At 40.4% G+C, this 26,106-nt stretch overlaps 1 protein-coding gene across 1 annotated transcript in view; it reads right to left on the reverse strand.

The window, feature by feature from the left end:
• The window catches only part of CSMD1 (CUB and Sushi multiple domains 1), a 1,512,254-nt gene that overhangs the window by 1,291,722 nt on the left and 194,426 nt on the right, over positions 1 to 26,106 (reverse strand). Inside the window, exon 3 of the mRNA XM_029933196.1 lies at positions 7,201 to 7,313. Within this exon, the coding sequence (XP_029789056.1) occupies positions 7,201 to 7,313 (113 nt within the window). The remainder of the gene's footprint in view (positions 1 to 7,200; positions 7,314 to 26,106) is intronic.

Here is a 26,106-nt window from a genome sequence, read left to right on the forward strand (position 1 = left end):
CAAGATAATGATCGAGTGTCAGCTAATGGACAGCTGAACTATTCCTTTGCCATCAACTTGCTTTAGTCAGAAATGTTTCTCTCTTTCCAGGTGGGTCGTTCATGTTTCACGCTTTAATTCAGGTTGAGTTTGGATAATCACTTCAAGGGAGAAATAAATCAGTGCTGACATTCTAAATAAAGCTTTGAGCTTGAAGGGTAATAATCTAGCTGCTCTTTCTAAGTCCAGATCCATGCATGTTAAAGGGAAGAAAATTCTGCTTGAGGGATGTGTCAGAGGGGAATGCCAAATATATTCAGCCAACGCAAGACACAAGACACATTGTTGATCCGGAGCCCCACCTCAGCCCCGGAATTAATGACTTAGTGAAACCCAGGTGGAGAGGGCTGCTTGGAGCCAAGTGTCCCTCCTCCCTGGCGAAAACCTAAGTAGCACATGAAAACATTGGCCATTTGCATCCACGAAATAAATGTATAATAAATGAAATTAATCCATGTTAAGTTTTGCAAGTTTAATTCAATGGACTGTAGCAAGTCCATTATTTTTTAAACATGAACACTTTCAGCACATTGTGGACCACCTAATCTCTTTCTCTTTAAATCATTTCAGTGCTGTTTTAGAAGCTTCTAGATGGGAGGATGTGTTAACCAGAGAGAAAATCAAATTCACATCAGTTAACTGGAATATTTATTGGAGATGCTCCTTCTAGGTATTGAGGGGGGAAATATGAAATATTAGATGAAATTAAGTTCTGGTTGAATGCAGATTTCTTATCAAAAATAGTTTTGAATATTTAGTTGGTGACAAATGTTGAGGATCCGGGTTTTCCTGTAGAGTCTGCTAGAGTCTGTTAGAGTTAAGGAAATGAAGTTGGATAGGCATGAGAGATGATGGACCAAGTACCAGATAGCATCTGAAGGCAAAAGTGCTGTGGGGATTCGGAACTTACCAGATCCATGTTACCCCTCTCCTTGGGTGGTTTCAGATACTATAGCCATGATTTAAAAGCCAAAAGGTGACAAATGGTGAAATGCAGACAGAAGAACGTTACAGTTCCTGTGACAGTTGAGTGAAAATAATTCAGCCTTTTCTCTCAAGATCTCTTAGGGAGAGAGGTATAGACCAAGACTGAAACCACGTAAACCTGACCCACTGGACGCTTGATGCCCCTGTGAATCCTGAGGAGAATGGAAGCCTGGCATCTCCCCCTCCAGACACCCCTCCATCCATCTCCTCTTGCCTCTACATCCCTGAAGACGGTAACCTGTTGCTCTGTACTCTTGTACACGATTCTTCCCCACTCAGAGAGATCCCCCCATCACCCATCCTCCTGGAGAACTTCTGCTCAGTGCCCAACACGAGGAGGGCGTTGGGCACATGGGGTTTTAAACACCTCCTCTGAAATAGAGCCCAAGCACGAATTCCATAACGACCTGTGTCTGGCCCCCACCTGCACCTGACCTTCCCTCTTTGCCAAACCCCAGCCACTCTCTATGCTCCGTAGAATTCAGCCGTTTTCTCCTTCACTGTGCCTTCTTCTCATCTTTGTGTTCCTATCATTTAGCTCAGCTCTGGGTCTCTGGGAGATGTTCAGTGAATGCTTAGTTAATAAGTGAGAGAAAGAATGAATGAGCACATCTGTGTGGCCATTTGCAGAACCATATACACATTCTCTGGTATATATATGTACATGTGTACATACACATGTATACAATACACAAGTGTGTATCTATCTGTATATGCATATATGTGAACATGTAATGCTCTGTGTGTATACACATGTATAAATGCACACTCGTGAGCGGATATATGAGAGGATGTGAGGGGAGCCGTTAAGAATCACAAATTCAGGAAATAGATAGACTTATGTATACTCTGCTTTCACAATTTTGTAGCTACGATGTAAACTAAATTAAGTAAGTTATGACCTCATTTTCTCTACCTGATGATGTTAGGTAAGTTCAGTTACAGGAATCTTGTGAGAATTAAATAAGAAAATCTATACAGGCGCTTACACCATCTTACACACACGTGTACCACCAATCCTTCATGTGTCTGTCCACAGACACACATATATCTTGGTAAGCAGAACGTAATGCTATAATTGATAGAATGAATACTTTTAAGACAAAAAAAAAAACTTGGTAAGGAATGATTCCTTTAGAAGAGCATTTTATAACCCAGGGGAGGCTCTTAAACTATCTTCATGGGCAATTGTTTTTTCTCATTCCAACTAATGAACTGTTTTGTATGAAACACAATTTCCTGCCACAAGCAACTGTTTACTATTTCGTATGTCAAATTCCTCCCCATGATGCCACCAGCCTTCGTTTCATTCAAATAGATTCTGATGCTCTCAGATTCTTATATTTCATGCATAAAATGTAAACCCAATATATTCAATTATGGAACCTTGGAAAGTTGAGGGAAATGCCAAAGCTTTAAAATCAGTATCTTGTGATCAAAATATAGGACTGCCTACATTTGTGGTTAACACTTTTCCCTTTTCAGCTACCATGTCAGCCGGGATTTTTAAAGAAATCTTAAAGAGAATAGTTGCTCACCATTTATCAATTTTGCTGTAGGTAAGAATCCAGTGTAACCTTTTTCCTTTAACCAAACATAAATATCCATGTCAAAATATGCACACGATTTTCAATCTGACTTATTTATAACATTTGCTGTCCCATAGATAGGAAGTATTTGCTAATTGTTCAGAGAAAATTTGGTTCCCAACCAATGGATTTACCCTACACGTTTGAAAACTGTTATATGCAAGGAAAATATTCATTCTAGTGAATACACATAGGATTCATTAATTTGAACCACAGAGCGGATGTTTTCTACCCAAATTTATTTCACAGAAAATATGAAATTATTAAAAAAACAATGTCCACAAAGACTTATTTCACCTGCAAAAATACCTAAAAAGTCAACCTAAATTATTGTAAATGATTTGTGAAAATTGCATTTGTAAATATAATCAAGAATAAAATGATTAAACATCAGCCTATACAAATTATGGAATAGTCTGTGAAACATCTGAATGATATCCAGGACAAAAACAAACATGTGCATTAATGAAGGAAAAGCCACTTAAAGATAAATCAGTCTTCAGAATCAAAATAACTAAAATGTCAGGTCGGAGACTTTTGATCATATATTCACAAGTGTTTCTAACATTTCATTTACTTTTGTCACTAATAACAAAAAAACATTAGAATTAGAAGTGTCGGGTTTCCTGGGTGGCTCAGTTGGTTAAGCGTCCGACTTTGGCTCAGTTCTCTGAGTTCTTAAGTTTGAGCCCCATGTTGGGTTCTGTGTGGACAGCTTGGAGCCTGGAGCCTGCCTTAGATTCTGTATCTCCCTCTCTCTCCGCCCTCCAGCACTCACACTCTGCCTCACTCTCAAAAAAAAAAAATAAATAAATATTAAATAATTAAGAAATAGAGGTATTTCAAAACAATAGAAAGAAATAGAGGCATTTCCTTTTAAAAAGTGGAAAAAATAAAAAGAGTGACAGAGTGACAGGTTTGCTGGGGCACAGTCTCTAGACTCTAGACGTTTTCATGTCACCTTATGGATTTGTTCTCCTTGTCCTCGAGTCACATGGTTGTCATGACTTACCATGAATCTTTGTTGTTACATAATAGTTGCTATGTTTTGACATGCCAGGTTAATTTTCTGATTTCCTAAATGATATTTTTAAGTCACACATAACCAAGATGAAAAGAAATAATTATTTTTTTTTGTAATTGAAATCTCAGTGAAATGAAGTTGGCAAATAGAGATCTCTGAATAAATGCTATTTCCATACATACGGCTTCAAAATTGGGCAAATTTAAGAGTTCTGATAGTAATACATGTCATTGTAATTTGTGTGAATTCTCAATATTTTCTGTTATAAATTTACTAAAAAATTATGCAATTTCTTTTGTTTATTGTAAAGAACAATGTTCAATTATGAGACAAGCAAATGTAATATTACAAAACACTCTTTTAAATTGGTAACTTCAATTATACTCTGTATTTGTTGAAATACGTTGGTTTCACCAACGGTCTATAAACTTACTGAGACTCGGAAGGTCTCCCTACTCAGTGTCAATTACTGTAGATAAGCAATGTTACTGTGAAATTTAAAAACATTTCCATTTAATTCCAGGGTTAAATTCAGTGACTGAATGCATTAATTAGAATTTTTAAATTATTGTTTTCATACTCATTATGTAGTATAATATTTCCATGCATGAATAATAATTTATGTAAATAATGCCTATGCCAAATTACTGCCAGAAAAGTACAAAGTTCGGTGCCCGGATTAAGCCAGTTATCAAGGTGATTATGTTTAGAGAGATTTAAAAATTTCAAAGACTTCTCCAATTTAAGCAAAGGTGTTTAAATTAAAAATTTGAATATCATCTGGTAAGATTAAATAAATTCTAATTATAATTAGAAAATATAGTACTAGGTTAAGACCACCAAGTCTTATGTTCTTGAACAAGTGGATATAGTGTTTTATATTTAAATTAAATTTCCGTTAGTGGTCTTGGATAAGACATTAGAATTTTATTATATGATTTGGTTTATATTAATTACATGATGGACGGCATCACCAAAGTAAAAACTCATGGGAAACAAGAAACCCTGAATCCCTCAAAGGAGTCAATGTTCTGGTTCCAAACAATCTTTTAGATACTATTGTGGCCATTATCATTGGTTCTTCTTTATATTTTATTGAATAGGTATGCTTGTATATTTCATGCAGTATCAGTATGTTTAATAAAATCTCACTTTCCCAGGGATATTGCCTACAGCTGAATCTAATTTGGCTCTGGGAACTTAGACTACTAATAAAGCAGTTGGTGCTTTAGTGAAAGCTTTCCTCTCTTCGAGATAGATTCTCCAGTCCATAATCCTCTGTTGAGACTACAGTTAACTTTAGTTCTCCTGATGGCACACCCTGCTTTTCTCAGGAGGCCTTTAAGCTAATGGAGAAGTGTTCTTAAGTAGAGATGTTAAATATCACATAGAATTTTGGATGTGCTGACAAAGCACTTTTTTAAAAATATTTTTTTAAATGTTTTATTTATTTTTGATACAGAGAGAGAAGAGCATGAGAGGGGGAGGGACAGAGAGAGAAGGAGACACAGAACCGGAAGCAGGCTCCAGGCTCTGAGCTAGCTGTCAGCACAGAGCCCGACACGGGGCTCGAACCCACGAACGTGAGATCTGACCTGAGCCGAAGCCGGAGGCTTAACCGACTGAGCCACCCAGGCGCCCCACAAAGCACTTTTTAATGCAATCTCTCTTTTTTTTTATTCCTTTCAGGAAAAAGGCTTGCATCTGATTATAAATATCAGTGTATATTATAATGTCATTATTTAAAATATAAATTTCAAAAGGAGCATGTCCACATAGCAATGGTTTTAAAACGCACATTTAGCTCCCGGTCCTATTCACGTTCTCCTTAGCTCATACGTATTTTTTCCAAAAGAGACAATCTCGCCAATCGCGTGGTATATCAGCGACAACCAGCAATACCAAAGACAGCCCAGAAGAGTCTACAGAATTACTCATTTGACCATCCTTCAACGCCAGCCACGTTTCCACAACATTTACCTTAGGAAATCGAATCAAATGTAATATGAAGGTACCAACTTTGTCAGGAAGGAGAAGACAATTGCCAAGGTTTCTCAAATAGTGAAGCATCATCAACTTTCTGAGCAAATGTCAGATATGTTGACTGGGTAAGGTAACTTCACAGGCAGCTCGGACAGGGTGCCTTAAAAACGCCTTCATAATGTGAAGCAAAAAAGAAATCATGTGACATTAGTGCATGTGGGAAGTGGTAGGTATACATAGAGCAAAAGTTAATGAGAATACCTATCAACCTTATTAAGTTAGCTTGGTGCTCTTCAAGTATTAAATTATTCCCTGATGGTAAAAGACTTAAGTACTTTCAAGTATATTAAATATACTGATGCTACCTTATATTATATACATATAGTATATATGTATATTATAATATGTATATGTAATATACTTATAACATATAAGTGCAATGGTCTGAAAGATATTGCAGTAAGAAAAGTAAACAACCCTAAACATTATTCCACCCAAAACTTCAATTAAAGGATAAATTTGTCTGTTTATATATCTTTGCAAAGAAGACATGCTACTCTTATGTTTTCTGATAATTATGTAGTCGCTAAGTCCAACTGTGCAAAGCACATGTAGATTTTATCTTTCTACAAAGAGTGGGCTTTTTCCTCCAAAGTCCACTGAATACTCCACATAAAAACAAAGGCAGATGCAACTAAACCAAAACAACAACCCAAGTAAACGGGGTATGTTGTAAATAGAGATTTGCCTATAGCCCTATCCATGGTTTATTTTCAATTCACAGACTACGGAGTTTATTTATGCTAAAAATAATAGTCTTTGTGTTAACCATGAAAGCAAACCTTGAATACCTTTGTACAACAAGACTAAAACACACATACCTCAGCATTTATGCTCAGAGTAGTACTAGAGTAATTTCTTAAAACGAAGAATGCCTGAATGCCTGCAGTGATCCTCTTTCTTATTTCCTCTCACAAAACTCAACTCTCTTTCATCTTTCAAAATTTCTGTCCCAAAGTAGTTAAACGATATCAAGACTCCAAAGGTTACAAAGGCACAAACTCTGAAAACGCAAGCAAAATCCTCATGCCTGGCAATGACCAAACAGTAAAACCAAAATAATCTCAATTAAAAGTTTTACTTTGACAAGAAAGACTCACGGAATGGAATTCTTTTTAATTAAGCACTAACTGCATTATTGGCTACCAAAAATTTTAAGAAAACACATCTGAATTAAAAATGATTTTTTCATGGAAAAGCATCCCTGCTAATTAGTATTCATAATCTTCAAAACTTCTCTGCTACATGTCAAAAGAAAACCACTTCTCCAATTAAAAAGAGTACTTCCAATAGAGGAAAATTGTCAACACATGTTTTGTGCTTGAAAATTCGACAATTACAGTAGACCGTGTTCTGCAACCATCAGTATATAAATGCATAATAGAAAAGTGAAATGTTCATAGCATCAAACCACCTCTGCAATAGCAGCTTATATTTGCATTAGAACCTTTAATCCAGAGCAGCAGGTATGAGATCGTGTGGACAGTATGGGTGTGCAGAGCACATTCAATGTCCTACCTTCATACAGGGCTTTGAAACCTTGGGCGCTCACGGCGAAGTCTGTTGTGAACCACAGTGTGAGGATAGATCCCGTGCTCACTATGGAGGATGGCAGCTGAAATCCCGACAATCTAAATGAAAAAAGAAATGCATGAACATAGTCAAAAAGCATACATTTGTTATTAAAGCTTATTTGATGAAGTCATTGTATTTCTCCTTTCCCTGCAGTATGTTTATTTGAGATACATGATGAAAACATTACAGGTTTCAGACCCAAGGTGTTGCCAGGTGATTGAAGTTAAGCACGTTCAAGTAACAGGTTATTTAAACAATTTTGGCAAAAATTCTTTCTTGAAGAAATTGTATGATGCTTTGGAGAGGAAACGTAATGCAAAGTCATCCCTGTACATGCTGCATTAAAAAATAGGATTTTGCATGTACTTTGTTATTTTCCTCTTCATTTGTTAGATGGTGGGTTGTCACATGTCATAGTCAATGTGCCTATTCTTAATATGTGCTCCGAATAAATCAGAGCTTGCTTGAAAAGGAAACATACTGGTCACTGCATAATAAGCAGAAATCAATGACTCCCTCGAGCAGAGGTCAGGTAAATTGATTTGAATGTTTGGTTTTCAAGACAAATCTTTTGGATTCTGAGGTATGCTTTTCACCTGTCACTAGGTTCAGATATATTTAGAAATTTTAATGAGGATAAAGTCAGCACTCTGAATGAGTGAACTAGTTAGTAATATATACTTCATGCATAAAGCGTTATAAAGTCACAGGTTTCCAAAAGGTCAAAGAGATGCTTCATGAGTTTATATTTTACCTGAAGTTTGCTAATTAAGTAGCTTGTCTCCAACTGTGATTTAGTGTAGTCTGAACACAAATCTCTGATTCCAGAAGGAGTAAGCCTGAAAATTCTTTCCTGGAAGAAAATTTCTGGCTTGCCAGTAAGTCTATGGTATCAAATACCTAGCTCCAGCTCTTGTAGGTTTCAGAATCAAGCTAGAAACTTGCTAGGAAAAAAACAGGACAATCGCTAATCACTAAATTGCATACTTTCAAATTTCCATGGACCGAAGAGGAAATCTCAAGGGAAATTAAAAAAAATACATCAGAATGAATGAAAATAAAAAGACAAGATATCAAAAGATAGAGGACACAGCTAAGTGCTGAGAGGGAAACTAATAGTATTAAGATATACAGTCAAAAAGCAGAAAAGTCTCATATTAGGAGCCTAATCTCCCATATGAAAAACTTAGAAAATAGTGAAATAACCCAAAGGGAAACAGAAGGCAAGAAATACAAGATAAACGCAGAAATCAAAGAAATTGTTAACAGAAGAACAACAGAGAAAAACAATGAAACAAAAGCTAATTCTTAAACAGATCGACAAAATTAACAAACATCTAGCAAGGCTCACACAAAACGTGTTGGGGGGGAGGTAGAAGATACATCACCTAATATCAGGAATAAAATAAAAAACATTACAAGACACCCACAGACATAAAATAATAAAGGAATACTATAAAATATGTAAATTAAACATATGAAACTTCTATAAAATGTCAACTTGCCACTTTCTATAAAAAACACAAACTACCACAGCTTTCTGAATACAAAATAGAAAATTTGAATAATCCTGTAACTACTAAAACTTCCCCAGAATAAATCTCCAGGGTCAGGTGGTTTTATAGGAGAATTCTTCTGCTATGGCCTGAACACTTGTGCCCCCCGAGGTCGTATATTGAAACCTAACTCCCAAGCTGGTTGTTTGGAGCTGGGAACTCTGGGTGGTGATTTATAGGCAGGGCCCCCATTAATGGGGTGAGCACCCTTATTAAAGACACTCCAGAATCTCTTTGATATGCTGCTTCTGCCCTGTGTGGACACAGCAAGGTGTTCTCTACGTAACAGAAAGCCCTCACACCAGGCACCAAATTGGCTGGAACATGATCTTGAACTACCCTGTCTCAAGAACTATGAGAAGTAAGTCTGTGTTATTTACAAGCCACGTTGTCTATGCTCTTCTGTTATGTACACTTAGGCATCTACCCAAATGCATTAAGACATCTACCAAACATTTGAAACACTGACACCAATTTTACAGTCTCTTCCGTAGAACAGAATTCGATGGTAATCTCCTTCTGTATTTTATGGCACTTATGTTACCCTGTAACTATGGACCAAATGGTCGTCCCAAAAATTCATATATTGAAGCCATACCTCTCAATCTAATTGTATTTGGAGACAGGGCTTTTGGAGATAATTAATATCGAATAAGGTCATGGGTTGAGGTCCTAATCTGATACAATTGGTGGCTTCGTAAGAGGAACAGAAAGAGAGAGTCCCCTCCTACCCCCAACATGCCATCCTTAGCACCGGCCATATGAGTGCACAGAGGGAAGGCAGGCGTCTGCAAGCTAGGAATAGTCCTCGCCAGAGCCTGATGACACCGCACTCTGATATCCAACCTCAGAACTGGGTGAAAATATACTTTCTGTCACTAAGCTACTCAGTGTATGGTACTTCATCATGGCAGCCCAAGCTAAGCAATCCTGAGACCAAAGCCAGACAAAACCTTCGCAAGCAAAGAAAACAACAGACCAGTAATAGCTCTCATATATCTATATGCTATTACTCATTATATATATATATATATATATATATATATATATATATATATATATATATATACACACACACATACACACACACACATATGAACATTTTTAACAAAAAGCCAATAGAAGCAATATACAACAAGAATTCTCCAACATGACCAATTGGTGTTTATTCCAGGGATGTGAAGTAGGGTTCAATATTTGAAAATCAATCAATATAATCTGCCAGCATGACAGGCTAAAGAGTAAAATCACAAGATCATGATAGTCTATGTAGAAAAAACTATTGCACATACTTAAACACCCAATTGTGAGAAAACCTTCCAGTAAAATACGAATAGAAGAAAACTCCCCCAACTTGACAACATCTAAAACAACCTGCAGCTACCATGATATTTAATGGTGTGAGACTGAAGCTTCCCCCTAAGACTGAGAACAAGGCAAAAATGTCTGTTCTCACCACTTGTCTCCAAGCCTGTGCTGGACAATCTAGCCAGAGCAGGAAGCCACGTGGAGGAAACAAATGCATGTGGACCAGAACTTAAGAAATAAAACCTGGCCTCTTTGCAGAGGACAGAATCATCGACACTGGGGAAGCGGAGGAGTCTGTAAGAAAACTCTTGGAGCTAGTACTTGAACAAGCACACAGAATAAAAATGAACATACATAACCCAGTTGTATCTCTGCATTCTAGAATTGAACACACGGACCCCAAGGTAATCATTACAAGGCCATTTATAATCATTCGAAGTATGCTTAGCTGTAACAAAACAGGTACAAAACTCTCCTCTCAAAACTGTGCTATGCTGAGGAAAGAAACCAGTAAGAAACCAAACAAATGGAGAAACATACTGTGCTGACTGGTAGCCTCAATACTGTAAAGGTATCAATTCTCCCCAAATTTATAAACAGGCTTAACACTATTTCTATCAAAATCCCAACAAGATTTTTTGAAGATATAGGCAAGATTCTTCTACAATGGATGTGGAAAGGCCACAGACCTCAGGAGAATGGCTTAACTAATTTCAAAAATTAACGAATTTTGACTATTCATTTTCTTTTTTCTAAGGTTTATTTGAGTAAAAGAGACGACATGAGTAGGGAAGGGGTGGAGAGAGAGAGAGAGAGAGAGAGAGAGAGAGAGATTGATTGATTGATTCCCAAGCAGCCTCTGTGCTGCCAGGACAGAGCCCCTCATGGGATTTCAACACACGAAACTCTGAGATCATGACCTGAGCTGAAACCAAGAGTTGGAGGCTTAACCTACTGAGACACCTAGGAGCCTCAAAGTTACTCATTATCAAGATTCATTTGAAAATTAAGTGACCATGACCATGTGGTACTGACAAATGGACAGATCCAAACATCAATGGATGAGAAGAGAAAACCCAGAAACAGTCCACATAAATACGTTCAATGATTTCAAGGCGCTAAGGCAATTCGGTGGAATAAAGATAACCTTTTAACAAACGATGCCGAACAAATAGATGTCTACAGACAAAAATAACAACAAAAATAAGCCTGTACCTAAATCCAACACCTCATATAATAATTAACTCAATATGGATCATGGAAATGAATATAAAACTATAAAAATTTTAGGAAAAAAATAGAGGATAATCTAGGAGAAGCTGAAGAAGTCCTAAACTGGACACCAAAAGCAGAATCCATAAAAGGAAATACTGATGTATCAGATTTCATAACAATTAAATTTTGTTCTGTCCAAGACAAAGAGTGGTCACAAGACACGCTAAACATTGATAAAAAGTATTTGCAAACCACATATCTGACAAAGGATAAGTGTCTAGAATATGTAAAGAACATTAAAGATTCAACAGTGAAACAACAGACAATCCAATCAGAAAACAGGCAAAGGGGGAAGCATCACTTCATGTGAAACAATACAGAGATGGCAAGTAAGTACATGAAAAGATTTTTGACATCATTAGCCATCAGGGAAATACAAATTAAAACCACAAAGAGATGTCACTACCTTTGTATTCAGAATGGTTAAAACAAAATGTAGTGACAATACCAAACCTGGCAAGAATGTGAACAAAATGGATGGTTCTTTTTAAATTATTTTTTATATTTTATTTTTTATATAGTTGATTACCAAGGTGGTTTCCATATAACACCCAGTGCTCTTCCCCACAAGTGTCCCCTCCATGACCATCACCCCCTCCCACTTCCCCCTCCCACTTCCCCCCCCCTTCAGCCCTCAGTTTGTTCTCAACATTCAAAAGTCTCTCATGATTTGCTTCACTCCCTCTCTCCAACTCTTTCCCCTCCTTTCCCATCCCCATGGTCCCCTGCCAGGTCTCTCCTGTTAGACCTATGAGTGCAAACATATGGTATCTGTCCTTCTCTGCCTGACTTACTTCACTTAGCATGACACCCTCAAGGTCCATCCACTTTCCTACAAATGGCCAGATTTCTTTCTTTCTCATTGCCATGGAGTACTCCATTGTATATATAAACCACATCTTCTTGATCCACTTATCAGGTGATGGACATTTAGACTCTTTCCATGATTTGGCTATTGTTGACAGTGCTGCTGTGACCATTGGGGTACATGTGCTCCTATGCATCAGCACTCCTGTGTTCCTTGGGTATATTCCCAGCAGTGCTATTTCTGGGTCACAGGTGAGTTCTATTGATAGTTAATGTTTATTTAATTATGTTTTGAGAGATAGAGAGAGAAGACAGACAGAGAGAGCAAGAGGGAGGAAGGGGCAAAGAGAGAGGGAGATACAGAATCTGAAACAGCTCCAGGCTCTGAGCTGTCCCAATGTGAGGCTCAAATCCACAAACCATGGGATCACAACTTGAGCCAAAGTTGAATGCCACCCATTTCCCTGAAAACTTTCTGTTGAGAACACTCTTCACTATGTCACTTACATTCTTTCCACATGGACCCCAAGGACTAATTTATTGTTACCTAACTTTCTCTGAGGAATACCTGTTCTTATGAACAAGAGGTGCATTTTTAACACCAAGCAAATCATGGAGGTGTTCAAGTATTTCTCCTAGCGTGGTATTAAAAACAACCAAAGATACAAAAACAAACTACTCGGCCAAATTTCTGGCCCTTCCTAAGCAACATGTGTATTTGTAGAGTAACCTCATTCCAGATTTCACACATTTGTATCCCTTATAATACTTACCTTGCTATCTCGGTGTTTTCCTATCTAATGAAGCCACTTTAATTCTGGCTATAGATTAATAAAGTGGTAAGCCAACGATGGCAAGCAAGAAAGAAAATAAGATCAGCTTTCCTACCCCCCCTTCTGTCAAACCCAATCACCCAGCAACATACATACTCTTCTTAGTACATGTGACTCAGAATATTGGTATTTCAGAGGATGAAGGTTATATCATATTTAAACCACTTGGAGATGGAATGAAAATCAAGACACAAATACTTAGGGTCTGTCTGTATATGGTATCTTTTCTGCCATGAGCTTGCTTCAAGAGGCTAAAGCAGGCTTTACGACTCCCAAGCTGGCTGGGCCATTAGAGGGTCCATTTCTCACAGAAGATGAGGCTACCCCTAACATCCCTGCCACGGCACCCCTGGAGAAAACAACCCTATTATCCTATTCAGAGAATCCGTTTTTTTCAGACACCCTAACTGAACCATTTCAGGAAGAAAAGAATAATTAGTAAAGGAGATGGGGTATGAGAACAGTCACAAGAAATTCATTTCGTTCTCAGTAAAAAGCAAAGTGTCTCTGATAGTGGTCCAGGTATGCCTCTCTCCTTCTCTCTCTCCATTTGTTTGCAGCTACGTCCCTGGTGTCCTATAAAATGTCATTTCCTATATTTTCTGGGACTGGGAGAAATTCATTCCCGTCTCACATCCTACAATCTGGGCAAACCACAGAACATGCCTGTTGAAGTTAAGTGACTGTGATGTAAGGTAGGGACATGGAAGTGGTACCTGTCTACTCAGTAGAAATAGGAGTTTCAGAGTTGAATAACTTTATCCTTTTCCACCTTTCAAGAAATTACGATGTTGAATTTCATGTAGAAATGGACCTGAATATTTCTGCTCTGGTATCATTCAAGATACTCAAATCACTGAGACCAGTGGAATAATCTTGAATATTAGATGTGGTAGTGCTGATTAAAACAAACAAACAAACAAAAAGAAGCAAATTCAGTAGAAAGCTAAGGAGAAGCAGATGACTGGTATAAGTGTAGTTTATTTCACAGAAATTAATGAGCAAGTTATGACTCCATCAAACAGACGCTCGCTCCCAAATTACACACTGTACATACTGCATAATCTATAGTGTTTGTGATTTCAAAATGTCAAATATCTTTAAAACTACAGTTTAGTTAAAATGTCAAGTGAATGCTTTAAGTAAATTAGGAAAAAAAGATCACTAACTTAAATCTTTTCTCTGCAGAATGTAATTGCTTTAACAAAAATCTCTGCAAAGCCAAATGTTGCCGAAATCAGATTAATACTCAGTAATTGATAACATCACATTTCATACCATATGACGGTGTGGAGAGCCTCATAATACACCTTACCAAAAAAAAACTTGGTCTCACAATAAGAGTGAGATTAGAATCATACCCTAAGAGTTAGCAGTGATCTAAGAGATTAATGTCCCTGAAATTAATTTCCTTGGGAAGTGTCTCATTTAACCACTGCCTGAGGCTGTGTGAACACATCCAAGGCTGAAAAGGAAAGATCCCACAAAGAAGTTAATTACACTATTTGATAATTTAGATTTTTAGTAATCCATCTCTCTCAGTGGTGCTCAAGTATTGGTCCCAATACTATTACTTTGTAGAGTTTTCATGCCACAGAATAAAATACAAGGCTTCATGCTTAAAAAAATCCAGCATGTGGTTATTATCACTATTTTAAGATTTAGTGTCTAGGGGCACCTGGGTGGCTCAGTTGGGTAAGCATCCGGCTTCAGATCAGGTCATGATCTCACGATTGTGGGTTCGAGCCCCGTGTGATGCTCTGTGCTGACAGCTAGCTCAGACCCTGGAGCCTGCTTCAGATCCTTTGTCTCCTTCTGTCTCTGACCCTCCCCTGCTCATGCTGTCTCTCTCTTTCTCTCAAAAATAAATTAAAAACATTCAAAAAAAGATTTAGTGTCTCTAGTTGTTTTATCACAGTCTGAACATTACTATATATGTTTAGTTTGAAGCACATTGCTGGATAATGATAATCAATTGTTTATTCATTCAAAATATTTCCTGGATATCTATAAAGTCATATTCAGGATTAACACATTTAAGGCATTCAAGAAGCTTAAAGTTTAAAGTGAAGGATAAAGAAAGACAGGGAATATTCTGGAAGTAAATGAGAATAATCCACATAGAAGTATCACAGCAGTCAGATTTGATGGTGGGGATATGGTGATATACATCATGTTCTTGCTGACCACTGAATGTTTAGCAAAATGTGAAATTCATGATGGTCTCCAATAACCCCATAACTTCCTTTGTAGTGTTTAAAAAATAATGCAGGAACTCAAACAGGCAGATATCACTCCTAAATTAAAAAGGTATACAGGGCCATCTGGGTGACTCAGTCATTAAGCATCTGACTTTGGCTCAGGTCATGATCTCACAATTCATAGTTTGAGCCCTACATCAGGTTCTGAGTATCCTGTTTTGGATTCTGTGTCTCCCTCTCCCTCTACCCCTTCCCACTTGTGTTTCCTCTCTTTTCCTTAAAAATAAATAAACATTAAAAAGGTATACATCAGAATTGGAAAAATGTTTTCCAAGTCATCACATGATTATGTAATAACTATATTACAAGGTTACAAACTGCCTCTAAATAAAATGAACTCTTATTAAAAGAAACAACAATCTTACAGTCAGTCACCTATCAATGTAGCAGAAAGACAGGGTAATTTTGAGGTGACATAGCCTTATGTTGATTAGTAAGAAAACAGAATGGACTGTTGGTGTAGGCTTTAGTTTTATGTTTGCACCTACCAGGCATATACTTTGATCTTAACTAATTATTTGCTTTTGAAAGTTATCCAATGTCATGCATTAGAATGTTTCTGAGATTGGTTCAGGCATGGGAGAGCGTTCTGTATTAGAGCAGAATTTTAGAGCAGGAAGTGGCTTTATCAGATGTCAGTTATTTCAGCTCTTCATGTCGTGGGGCAAAGAAATGATGACGAGAATGACTCAGTGATTTGGCCAGAGTCAGCACACACTTAAAACTGAGCCCATCTGCCTTCTAAGCCAGTGGTTTTGTATCTTAGCCATTTCAAGGTGACTTGTCCAGTGGGATAAAGTATTAAAATGTTAATTTATTTTCTCTTCTCCACTCTACTTACCCCTCCCCAACCCCCCCCCCCACACACTGGACCTTCTTCTCAGAAAGTTATTACCTTTGAATGTAATGAGCAAAGAATCAAGTTCATGGCTTTCGAGCAGCCTCCTGAAACTCAGAGCTTCCGCAGCTCTGTTTATTGTTTAAAATGTCAGGGCTTAAGCCTCATGTCACAGACAGCAAATCTGAAAGACTATAAGATCATCCCCTTCCCTTAGAGACTTGACCACGGTTTCCTGGTGTAGGCACAAGCCCAGTTTGGGTAGCAAGGAGCGATCTGGAACATCGGTACGGCTCTGAGAGGACTGATGTGGACAGAAACACCTAGGGAGACTGATTTCCATCACAGGCGAAGCCCTGTGAGGTGGGCGCCCTCGGGAAGAGCCCTCACGCCAGAACAGAGCAGGAGTCGTGAGTCGTACGTACAAGGGCAGCAGGGTGTGTCTGAGTTCCAAAGCTCATGATGGCACGTCAGGGTGCAAGGGCGATCGACAGACTTCACCTGGGTGCCTGGGTCAGGTGTCCAGCTCTTGATTTCAACTCAGGCCATGATCTCACAGGTTGTGAGTTTGAGCCCCGGATCGGGCTCTGCGCTGAGCCTGCTTGAGATTCTCCCTCTCTCTCAAAATAAAATAAATAAATACACTTATAAAAAAGATTCTGTAATACAGAGAGGTGAAGGGGTATTTCCTTCATGGCCCTGAGTATATGCGGACACATGGCTAGTGCGGGCAGCTTGGCCTCGGGGAGCCTGTCTGCAGACCCCTGACAAGAACCTGCACGTGGTACATCTCAGACTGAGTAAGGGGACGGCAGGCAGCAGGTGCCCCTTCTACTCTTGGTGCTCGGGTCGTACATAAGCCTTGGATTTGGATTCCATCTAAAAGTCCACACACACATACACACACACATGCTCACCCACCAACACTTACACATCCACACACAACCCACACCCAACCACACCCACCCCCACGTACCTACCACATATACACACACTCACCCTTTCCTACACACACACACACACACACACACCTGCACACACATCTACATTGAAACGACAAAGTCCACCTTGACCAAATGAAAATTTCTGCCCTCACTCATAAAGGAATCATTGTAGAAATTATTATAAAATCCAATTAAAGAATTTATGATCAATCCAATTAAAGAAATTATGTTATGACCACATCTTAACTTCTGATCTTTCAAAATAATGCCTATTTATTTTTCTCTTCTGCTCAACATATCACTCATTTCTAAAAATTAAGATAAAATGTGCAAACCAACTCACAGTATTGATTTCAATTATACATTTTTATCATACATAAAGACCATAAATATACACATTCAAGCTATTTTGTAAGTCTGTTGCTAAAAAAAATACATACTGGTTTTTTTTTATTTTTTTAATAGTTTATTTATTTTTGAGACAGAGACAGAGCACAACTGAGGGAGGGGCAGAAAGGGAGACACAGAATCCAAATCAAGCTCCAGGCTCTGAGCTGTCAGCACTGAACCCATTGGGGGACTCAAACCCACAAACCGTGAGATCATGACCTGAGCCGAAGTTGGACGCTTAATCTACTGAGCCACCCAGGCACCCCCATATTGGATTTTAAACCCAGGGACCATTGGTTTATTTCATCTTTCTTGGTCATAGACTGAATTAAACAGCTTTAACTTTCTTAAAGCTTTTCCAAATGTTTTGGGTCTGTGATATGTCAGAAGATCCGCTCAACTGCAGAGATATTTGAAGATGCTACTGTACTTGGCTGTTACTCTACTCTCCTTGGTCATACACTTTATTGTCATTAAGAACTTGAAGCTTCAAGTCCTGTTTACTTTAGACGATCCTAAGAGCAGATATGGTGGGTCTGGGCTGCCTGTCTCCCTTGACAAGCTTTCATTACATCTATTTGCATCAGGTTTGATTCAGGAACAAGAATGCAGTTTTGTCATCTGGTTTTATTACTTTATCCCAGCCCAACATGAAGTGTCTAACAATACTAAGTTGTGATTATTAGTAGACCAAGAGAGTCTGGAGGCAAAACATTTTGTAAAATCCTGCCTTTACAAGAGCCTAAGAAAAGATTTCATGCTCACCTGCTCTCCGCTCACTTAATGACAAGCAATACGACAGAACCAGGAGAGCCATCCATTTTAACAAAGGAAGAGCAGGGCATCTCCTATAAGACAACTATTTCTCCTCCAGACACAAGACATCTCCTGTTGTCTAGTGCTTACTAGGAATTAAGTCATTCTAGGTAGTTGTTATCTGCCTATTAAGTGATAACACAGAAGGAATCCCTAAGTGACTTACTGGTGCCATTTTGAAATAAGTTTCCATACTAACTTCAGGACTAAAGAATTTCTACATCCAGCAGAGATGTGTGTTTATATCTACATGTCTAAGGATGAAGGGACATATCCTGTGCAATTATGTATTTTTGCTGTAAGAAGCTAGAAAGTGTCCTCAGAATTTGACAATGTGCCTATGTTCAAGTTGCTGTAAGCAAGATATATCTTCCAGAAAATTCAGTGACTTTTTCCCACCTGTGAAGATGGACATGTATATAATTTCCAGCGCTCTTAAAAACAAGAATGGAAAAGAACACACACACGTGCACACACAGTTGTTGACGTAAGGTATTATTTAACTTTCTTATCTGAAGTTCTGTGTGAGAGAGTTTGCTCTCTAAACGGACCAAATATCTCACATTAATGTATTTGATTACATTTTGAAAATGTCATGGTATTTCTAGCAGCCTTCTGGATCATGAGAATACCCTGTCCAATCTATCCGGATGACTTTGGCTTCGTTGCTTTTCAAAAGCTCTGTGTGCCCGTACCTACAGATATATGTATGTGGACGGGTTTGATTCTTCTTTGTTCCTTCAAGCGATTACCAAAAAAAAAAAAAAAAAAAAAAAAAGGACTTATTGTAATTTCCTTTATAGAATCCAAGTCGGGTCAGAGAGTTGAAAAAGAATAAGACTGACTATACTGCAGAGAACTGGGCAGGCACTGAAGGCGGCCAGGCGTAGGCGAGACGTGAGGCAGAAATGGGGAGCACAGGAGGGGCCTCGGCACCGGGTCCCCTCGGGCTGGACTCCATCGTCAGAAGGGAAGGAAGCCCAGGAAGGCAGGGTCACCTGTTAAACATATCTCACGACCCTCTCTCGTCAGAGAATAAGGGAATTCTTACTCCCTTACTACAAATTTTTGTTCCCTTATTACGAATAAAGGAATAAGGGAACAATACAAAAGCAGGGAGATTATTTTAATTACACTGATTGCTCTGGTTCCAGAAAACACGCCCCTGGGCAGACCTGTCCAGTGGTTCCCGCTCTGGGCTGCCAATGCGATGGCAGGACTAACGTAAGTCTGAGGAGTCAGGCACAGGTGTCTCCCACAGTGGGGAGTGCTTTGGAGGAAAAACGTTCTAAAATCACATTTCTTGTTTTGGTGCCTAGTACTTTATAAAATATCCATTAAACCACGGCATCATTTTGAACTTATACCTTGCCTTTTAAGAGATTTGTGCCAAAATAAGTAATATTCATAATATTAATGATAATAATAAACCTTCTGAGCCACACACGCACCGCTCCCTGCTCACATCCAGCTACCTAGTGGGTGACATCATCCTAGGACCCTGAGCAGACTCTCAGTTGGTCCTGCTGACTTAGTGCACTTGGAATACCTCATCGCACTATGAAAAATTTGCTCCAGAGAGAGCTGCTCACTCTCTCCTCAAGCCCTATGCCAATAAAAGTGACACTGGAAAAAAAAAATAAGTGTTTCCCACATTGCATTCTAAACAAATTTGCCGAGAATTAATTCCACTGATCCTCTTCTCTAGCAATTCATCAAGTTATTTTGAGAAAGTTATTGCATAGCTGCGGTGTCTGTAATACACTCCTGGAAACAAGAAACTAAGCAGGTTTTGCCCCCAAGTATGAAGAACATCCTCCCGATGTGACTTTACTGTGACCGCAGAGACAGCATCGCTTATAAAGAACACAGTAGCAGCATTTTCCCCACTCGTAAGTGTGACTGTTAAGTACTCTGCTGCAGCGTTCTCCTCCTCCTCAGCCCTGGAGCCTTCTGGGCTCTTCACACCGACTCCACCTGAGGGACAAGGATCTACACCTTGTCCTTCTCGGGCAAATTCCATTGGGAGGATTTTTCCATCAAGATCTTTTCAATCTGTTTTCCTCCCGATGGTCCACGCTTCCACGTTAGGGTTAGAGAAGCTGCGTGTTACCCAAAATATCTCGCAGGTTCCTGCTTTATTGTACATCCAGGGCTCATCTAGCACACACTGTGCCCACGAAACATGAGCGGAGGCCCCTCTGCGTGCCCGGATCACAAGTGATGGCATGAGGCCATCATCTAGAGTTTCTTGGAGTCTCGATCATATTAGGAAAATCACTCAAGGACCTGATAAAAGATGCATACAGGATTGATTTTCCTGTGATATCTGACAGAACAATTTGAAATTGAGATTTCCTTCTTGATCGTGAAACTAACTGCTGAAAAATTGAAATTCAAACCCAGTAGTTAGGTGGAATCCACTGCATTTTAAGTTACATGTGGATATACCCATATAGATGGAGGGAGGGAGGAAGAGAAACAGAGACAGAGAGAGAGAGAGAGAGAAAGAGAATGAAGCAGGAAAAAGATAAAAGATCCAGCGGGGAGGAGGGGAGAGAGAAAGAAAGAAGGAGAGAGGCTTTCGAACTCCTGACTCTAAACACACCCCAGCCCCATCCCAGCCCCTTCTCTGACCCTTCTGCTGGAACTCCGTAGAGTGGCCGCCAAGACAGCAGTCAGAAAGTACTTGAAGGAAAACAAAAGTAAAACAGGAGAACCGGGGCATCCTGACACAGCACTGAAGAATCTCTTCTAACAATTTGGAAAACCAAGGTACTTTAACATGCCTCTGGAGTTCATGGAACACACGGACAAGAGAAGGTTCTACAGAGATCAGATCTGCTCTTTCTGTGTTGGAATTAATACAACTTCTATGTACTTTTTATATACTTTTTAAATACCTGAGGGGCACCTGGGGGGGGGCTCAGTTGGTTAAACATCTGACTCTTGATTTCAGCTCAGGTCATGATCTCAGGGTTTGCATGTTTGAGCCCTGCATCGGGCTCTGTGTTGATAGCACAGAGACTTCTTGGGATTCTCTCTCCCTCCCTCTGCCCCTCCCCAGCTCATGGGTGTGCATGCTTGCCTGCTCTCTCTCAAAAACAAACCTAAAAAGAATTTAAACCCTCCATTAAATAAATAAATATCTGAATCCTGTGTAATGATTGTATAAGGGGGCTTGTCTCAAAAACACTGCAGTTTTTCAAAGGCTATAACATGATCTTATATGTATACACACTTCTCACACATCTGATGCGTTCTCAGATCTGTGGGGACACCTGCTTTGGTAAATTTCACCAACTACAACAGACACAGACAGGACGAATCCAGAAATGTTGCCTGGTCAGAAAAGAAATCAATCAGGCGCCTAGGTGGGTCAGTCGATCGAGCAACTGACTTCGGCTCAGGTCAATACCGCATGGTGTGTGAGTTCAACCCCCACATCCGGCTCACAGCTGTCAGCACAGAGCCCGCCTCAGATCCTCTGTCTCCCTCTCTCTGGTCCTCCCCGACTTGTGTTCTCATTCTCTCTCTCTCTCTCTCTCTCTCTCTCTCTCTCTATCTCTCAAAAATAATAAGCATTGAAAAAAGAAAAAGAAATCACTTGTATGAATAAAAGGAGACTAGTATGTACTTTGAAAAACTTGGAAAAACAAACCTTGAATGCAATGGTGTCATCAGCAGCTGAGGAGAGAAGAGAAAACTCTCAAGGACTTAGTCCATTTCCTGTTGGGAGCAGGGGCGGAGGTAATGGAGTCAAAGGACCATTGCAGAATCCTCTGCCCTGACCCTGAGCAGGTGATCATTACATGTCAGGAAGGATTTCATGTTGAGTGGATTCTCGAGAATTGGGTTACAACACCCCAACTCCGACTGATGCCAGCCAACCGTATGGAGCATTTATTAAATGTCCATCCCGGTTTGGACTTTGCCACATTCACATACAATCCCTAAAATATTGTCCTGTTTCACAGGTGAGGAAATTAAGCCTCAGACATCTTCAATGATTTTGTCTAAGACCCCACAGTGGGTGAGTACTGGAGCCAAGATTCAAACCAGGAGTCTCTCTAGAGCCTGCGTTTTCAGCTCTGGAAACAGAAGGGATTTCAAACTGGGGTCATAGGGAAAGAAGAAATGCTGAGCCAAGCAGGAACTTTGACTGCCGATCAGAGAATAATCAATAAGTGGGGTTTCATCAGAACAGCATTATATACGCACAGATGATCAGATTGGTGAAATGAAACCAACATGAACATCAGTGATAGAAGCAAGCTTTGAACAATGAATAGGGAAGATATTGAACACAAACCCCTGGAGGGTAACTTGCTGGCAGTTAAGTCCAGCAAAAGGGGACAGTCACTCCCCGTGAAAAGTGCTATCACCCCATCCCCCCTACTGAGCTCCCGCCAGAGTCCAGCTGAGAAAGGCAGGCTCAGGTGCACAGGTTTAAACCACAAAAGGAAAATTTAATAAAGACAACTGTCTTCTCTTGACTTTATTTTGTTACCAAGGAAGGGATGTGTCTCATTTTCCTGATGCCCAAACCTATCCTAGCACTAAATTTTCCCTGGTATATGAAGATGCAAATTTCTGATCTCTTGATCAGAAAAGACTAATCCCTGCAACCCTGGTGAAGGAAGAGATGGGGGGTTGAATCTGCGCAGTTTACGGATCACTTTCCCAAGGTGAAATGTGAGTGCACCTGGGGAAAACTAAACCAGACGGAAACGGAATGCGGTGGACAGAGCGAGGATCCTTGGGGACATTGCGGAAGTCAAGTCGTCGTGGGGGGAGAGGGGATAGCGCAGCACAGCACGTGGAGCCTTTGTGACAGCTCAGGACAGAGCTCACCGCCAGGTCAGGGAGCAGCTGGCATTCTTTTACCCACAAGGACAGGGGAGTTCGGAAGTCTCTGCGCGGGAACCCAAGGGCCAGGATCTGAGTGCAGCAGCCCACCTTCTGAACTCAGCTGTAACCCTGCGGAGCCCGCCCTGCTGGCATCCCCACCCCCCCACCCCCCCACAGACCCGCAGGAGCAAAAGCGCCCTTAAAACCTTAAACAGAGGGAGGAGGAAGTTCTCCTGCAGCAGACCATAAGCAAGTCAAAGTTGCCGCTGGATAGAAGAATAAGCAAGAATTCGATTTTTAGAGGGGGAGGGGCAGAGGAAGAGGGAGAGACAGGATCCCAAGCTGGCTCTGAGCTGGGCTCCACCTCACACACCCTGGGACCACGAAGCTCCCCGCTGAGCCGCCCAGGCCCCCCTCAGGGAAGAACTCTACTAAGCTGATTCCCTTGCTTGCAAACTACAGAGTGAACAGCACTCAGTCTGCTGCCAGGGTCCTCCATTCTCAGGCTAATGTCAAACTCACAGCCTTGCCCCTGCCCTGCTTGTGTATCCCTGCTCCCCACCCAGCCCCACCCCACCCGCAAGGGCCGCAAGCCTGCTGACGGGGTCTCTGCAAGCCCCAAACATGCAACATGTTAAAAACAACTATGTCCCATATAAAAATGTATGTATTCTAATCACCTGTATCTTTTCACGCTTTCCTCCATCCCTGGAGAAATTTAAGAACCCTCTGCTACCCAACAGAATCTTCTTTAGATAGCTTTACAGGAACTACACACTGGAGCTGTGCAAAGGAAACTGCTTAGTAGGAGGAGCTAGAAATGAGGAGGAACAATGAGATTTTTCAAGTGTTGCCATCTGTTACTAGGATTAGAAAAGGCATATTAGGGCCCAAATGCAGGATGTAAACTGAAGTGTAAATACACGGGCCACTCTGATTTTTTAAGTTTATTTTTGAGAGAGAGAGGGAGAGAGCACACAGGCACGTGAGTTGGGGAGGGAAGGAGAGAGAGAGAGAGAGGGAGGGAGAGAATCCCAAACTGACTCTGTGCAGGCTCGAACTCACGAACTGTGAGATCATATTCTGAGCCAAAACTGAGAGTTAGAAATTTAACTGGCTGAGCCACCCAGGCACCCCTGGCCACTTGATTTTTTGAAAAATAAACCTGGGGGGGGGCGGGGCTAGAAAATCCATCTTCCGTCAGTGGCATCCTTATTCTACATGTCTACGAGTACTTGTATTTACTTAATTTTGAGAGCATGAAGAGGGGACACTAAGATGCAGGATTATGAAGTATCAAGGTGCTATTTCACTTATTAGACTAACACAGAGAGCTTCAGGGGTGTGAACCCTGTCCAGGCGGTCACCCTGCACGGCCTGAATTTGCACACCGTGTTAACCTAATCACGGGGTTCCTGGGACAATCGCTGACTCTGGCCGCCCCACCTCCTGCAGTTTCCAGGGACCGCCCACATTCCTCCCACACGCACCTCTGTTGGAGCACTGAGCCTTCAGCCTCACACATGGGCATCTGGAAACTAACTGAAAAAGCCTTTGCTGCATAGGACAAGCAGCTGGTGAAGGGGAGCATGCTGCCTCCCTGTTGGGGGGGTGGGTGGGTTTAGTAGCAGTCAGTGCAAGGGGCTGATTTCCAATGATCCAGATGCTGGCTGGGGGGAGGGGGAGCAGGCGATGCTGTGTTTGTGCAGGGCAGGTGCCTGCCCGTGGGCTGCCTTGGCCATGGGCTAAAAGCAGCCCCACACTTGAATCAGCCTAAGGAAGAATGTTACATTCCCCTGGACCCCTGAACGGACCACCTCGAGCCAGCAGGTGACCGTACACTGTGTCTCACAGGGGATGGACGTTGTGAAGCCAGGTAGGGAAAGGTTGTATCAGGTGTAGATTTGAGGGGAAATGCCCGGAATTTTAACCAAAATCTGTGTTCCTGGCCTTGGGTTCCCATCCATCCCATCTACCTTTCCACTGTTGTCGAGCACAAAGAATATGATGCATATATTAGTTTTCCACTCAGCAGCTTGTTAAAATAGAAGACCAAACCGAGATCATTCACAGACTTGGAATTCCAAGTTTTCAGACTCAAACGAACATGTCCCACTGAGGTAGAGGCATCCTTCGTTTCACGGTGAGGAACAGAAGTGTCAGGAACTGAGAGGTTGGGATTTAAACAAACAGAGCAAAGGAAACCATGCTCTCTCACTAAAATAGATGACTGATCAAGATCTCAGACTACAGAATTGTTTTTGAAATAATATAGTAGGCGAAATGAATCCTTCTTGCAAGTAGCTGGCTAATGAGGGTTCAGGTGGAGAGAGACATTTAAGTTGATTTTTAAAATGAAATAAATGCTAAAGCATTGCTGGAAAACCTAAAGGTGAACAGGGCAGAAATTGAGCCACACTTTCTAGTAATGATTAATTATCTGGGAAATTGGAAACATGTTCACAAAAAAGAAATAACATGAAATTTTTCAAGACTTCTTTCACTTAGTCCTATGTATATCTTTGTAATTTTTTCACATATGTACTGCAGGTGTCTGTTGGTACTTGGAACTGAATTTAGGATTTTTTTTCATATTCTATCAGTTTTCCTGGCCTCTCTGAGACCCACAGTTACACAAAGGAGTCTTTCTTTTCACCTGATGTCTGAAAGACGGTTAGCATGTCTTGTTACAATATTTTATATTATTTCATATGCAATTACTGAGGCTGCTTCTGAGTTCAGTGTTTGAGGTACAGAGAGTGGAAGATATATTTGGCTCCCATCTCTGCCAGTGACACGCAGGGCAGTCAATTCTGAGTCAGGTTGGACCAAGGGGGTCCCTTGTAAAATGGCAGAGATCCACCCATGGTCCACTCAGTATGCGTAGAACTCAAATGGCCTCACCCGAGAATCTAATTGCTAGGCAGGCACTTGAACCTGCTTAAACTAATTCTCCAAGAGTTTTCCGTA

Source organism: Suricata suricatta, chromosome 1, assembly GCF_006229205.1.
Source record: "Suricata suricatta isolate VVHF042 chromosome 1, meerkat_22Aug2017_6uvM2_HiC, whole genome shotgun sequence".
NCBI classification, from domain to species: Eukaryota; Metazoa; Chordata; class Mammalia; order Carnivora; family Herpestidae; genus Suricata; species Suricata suricatta.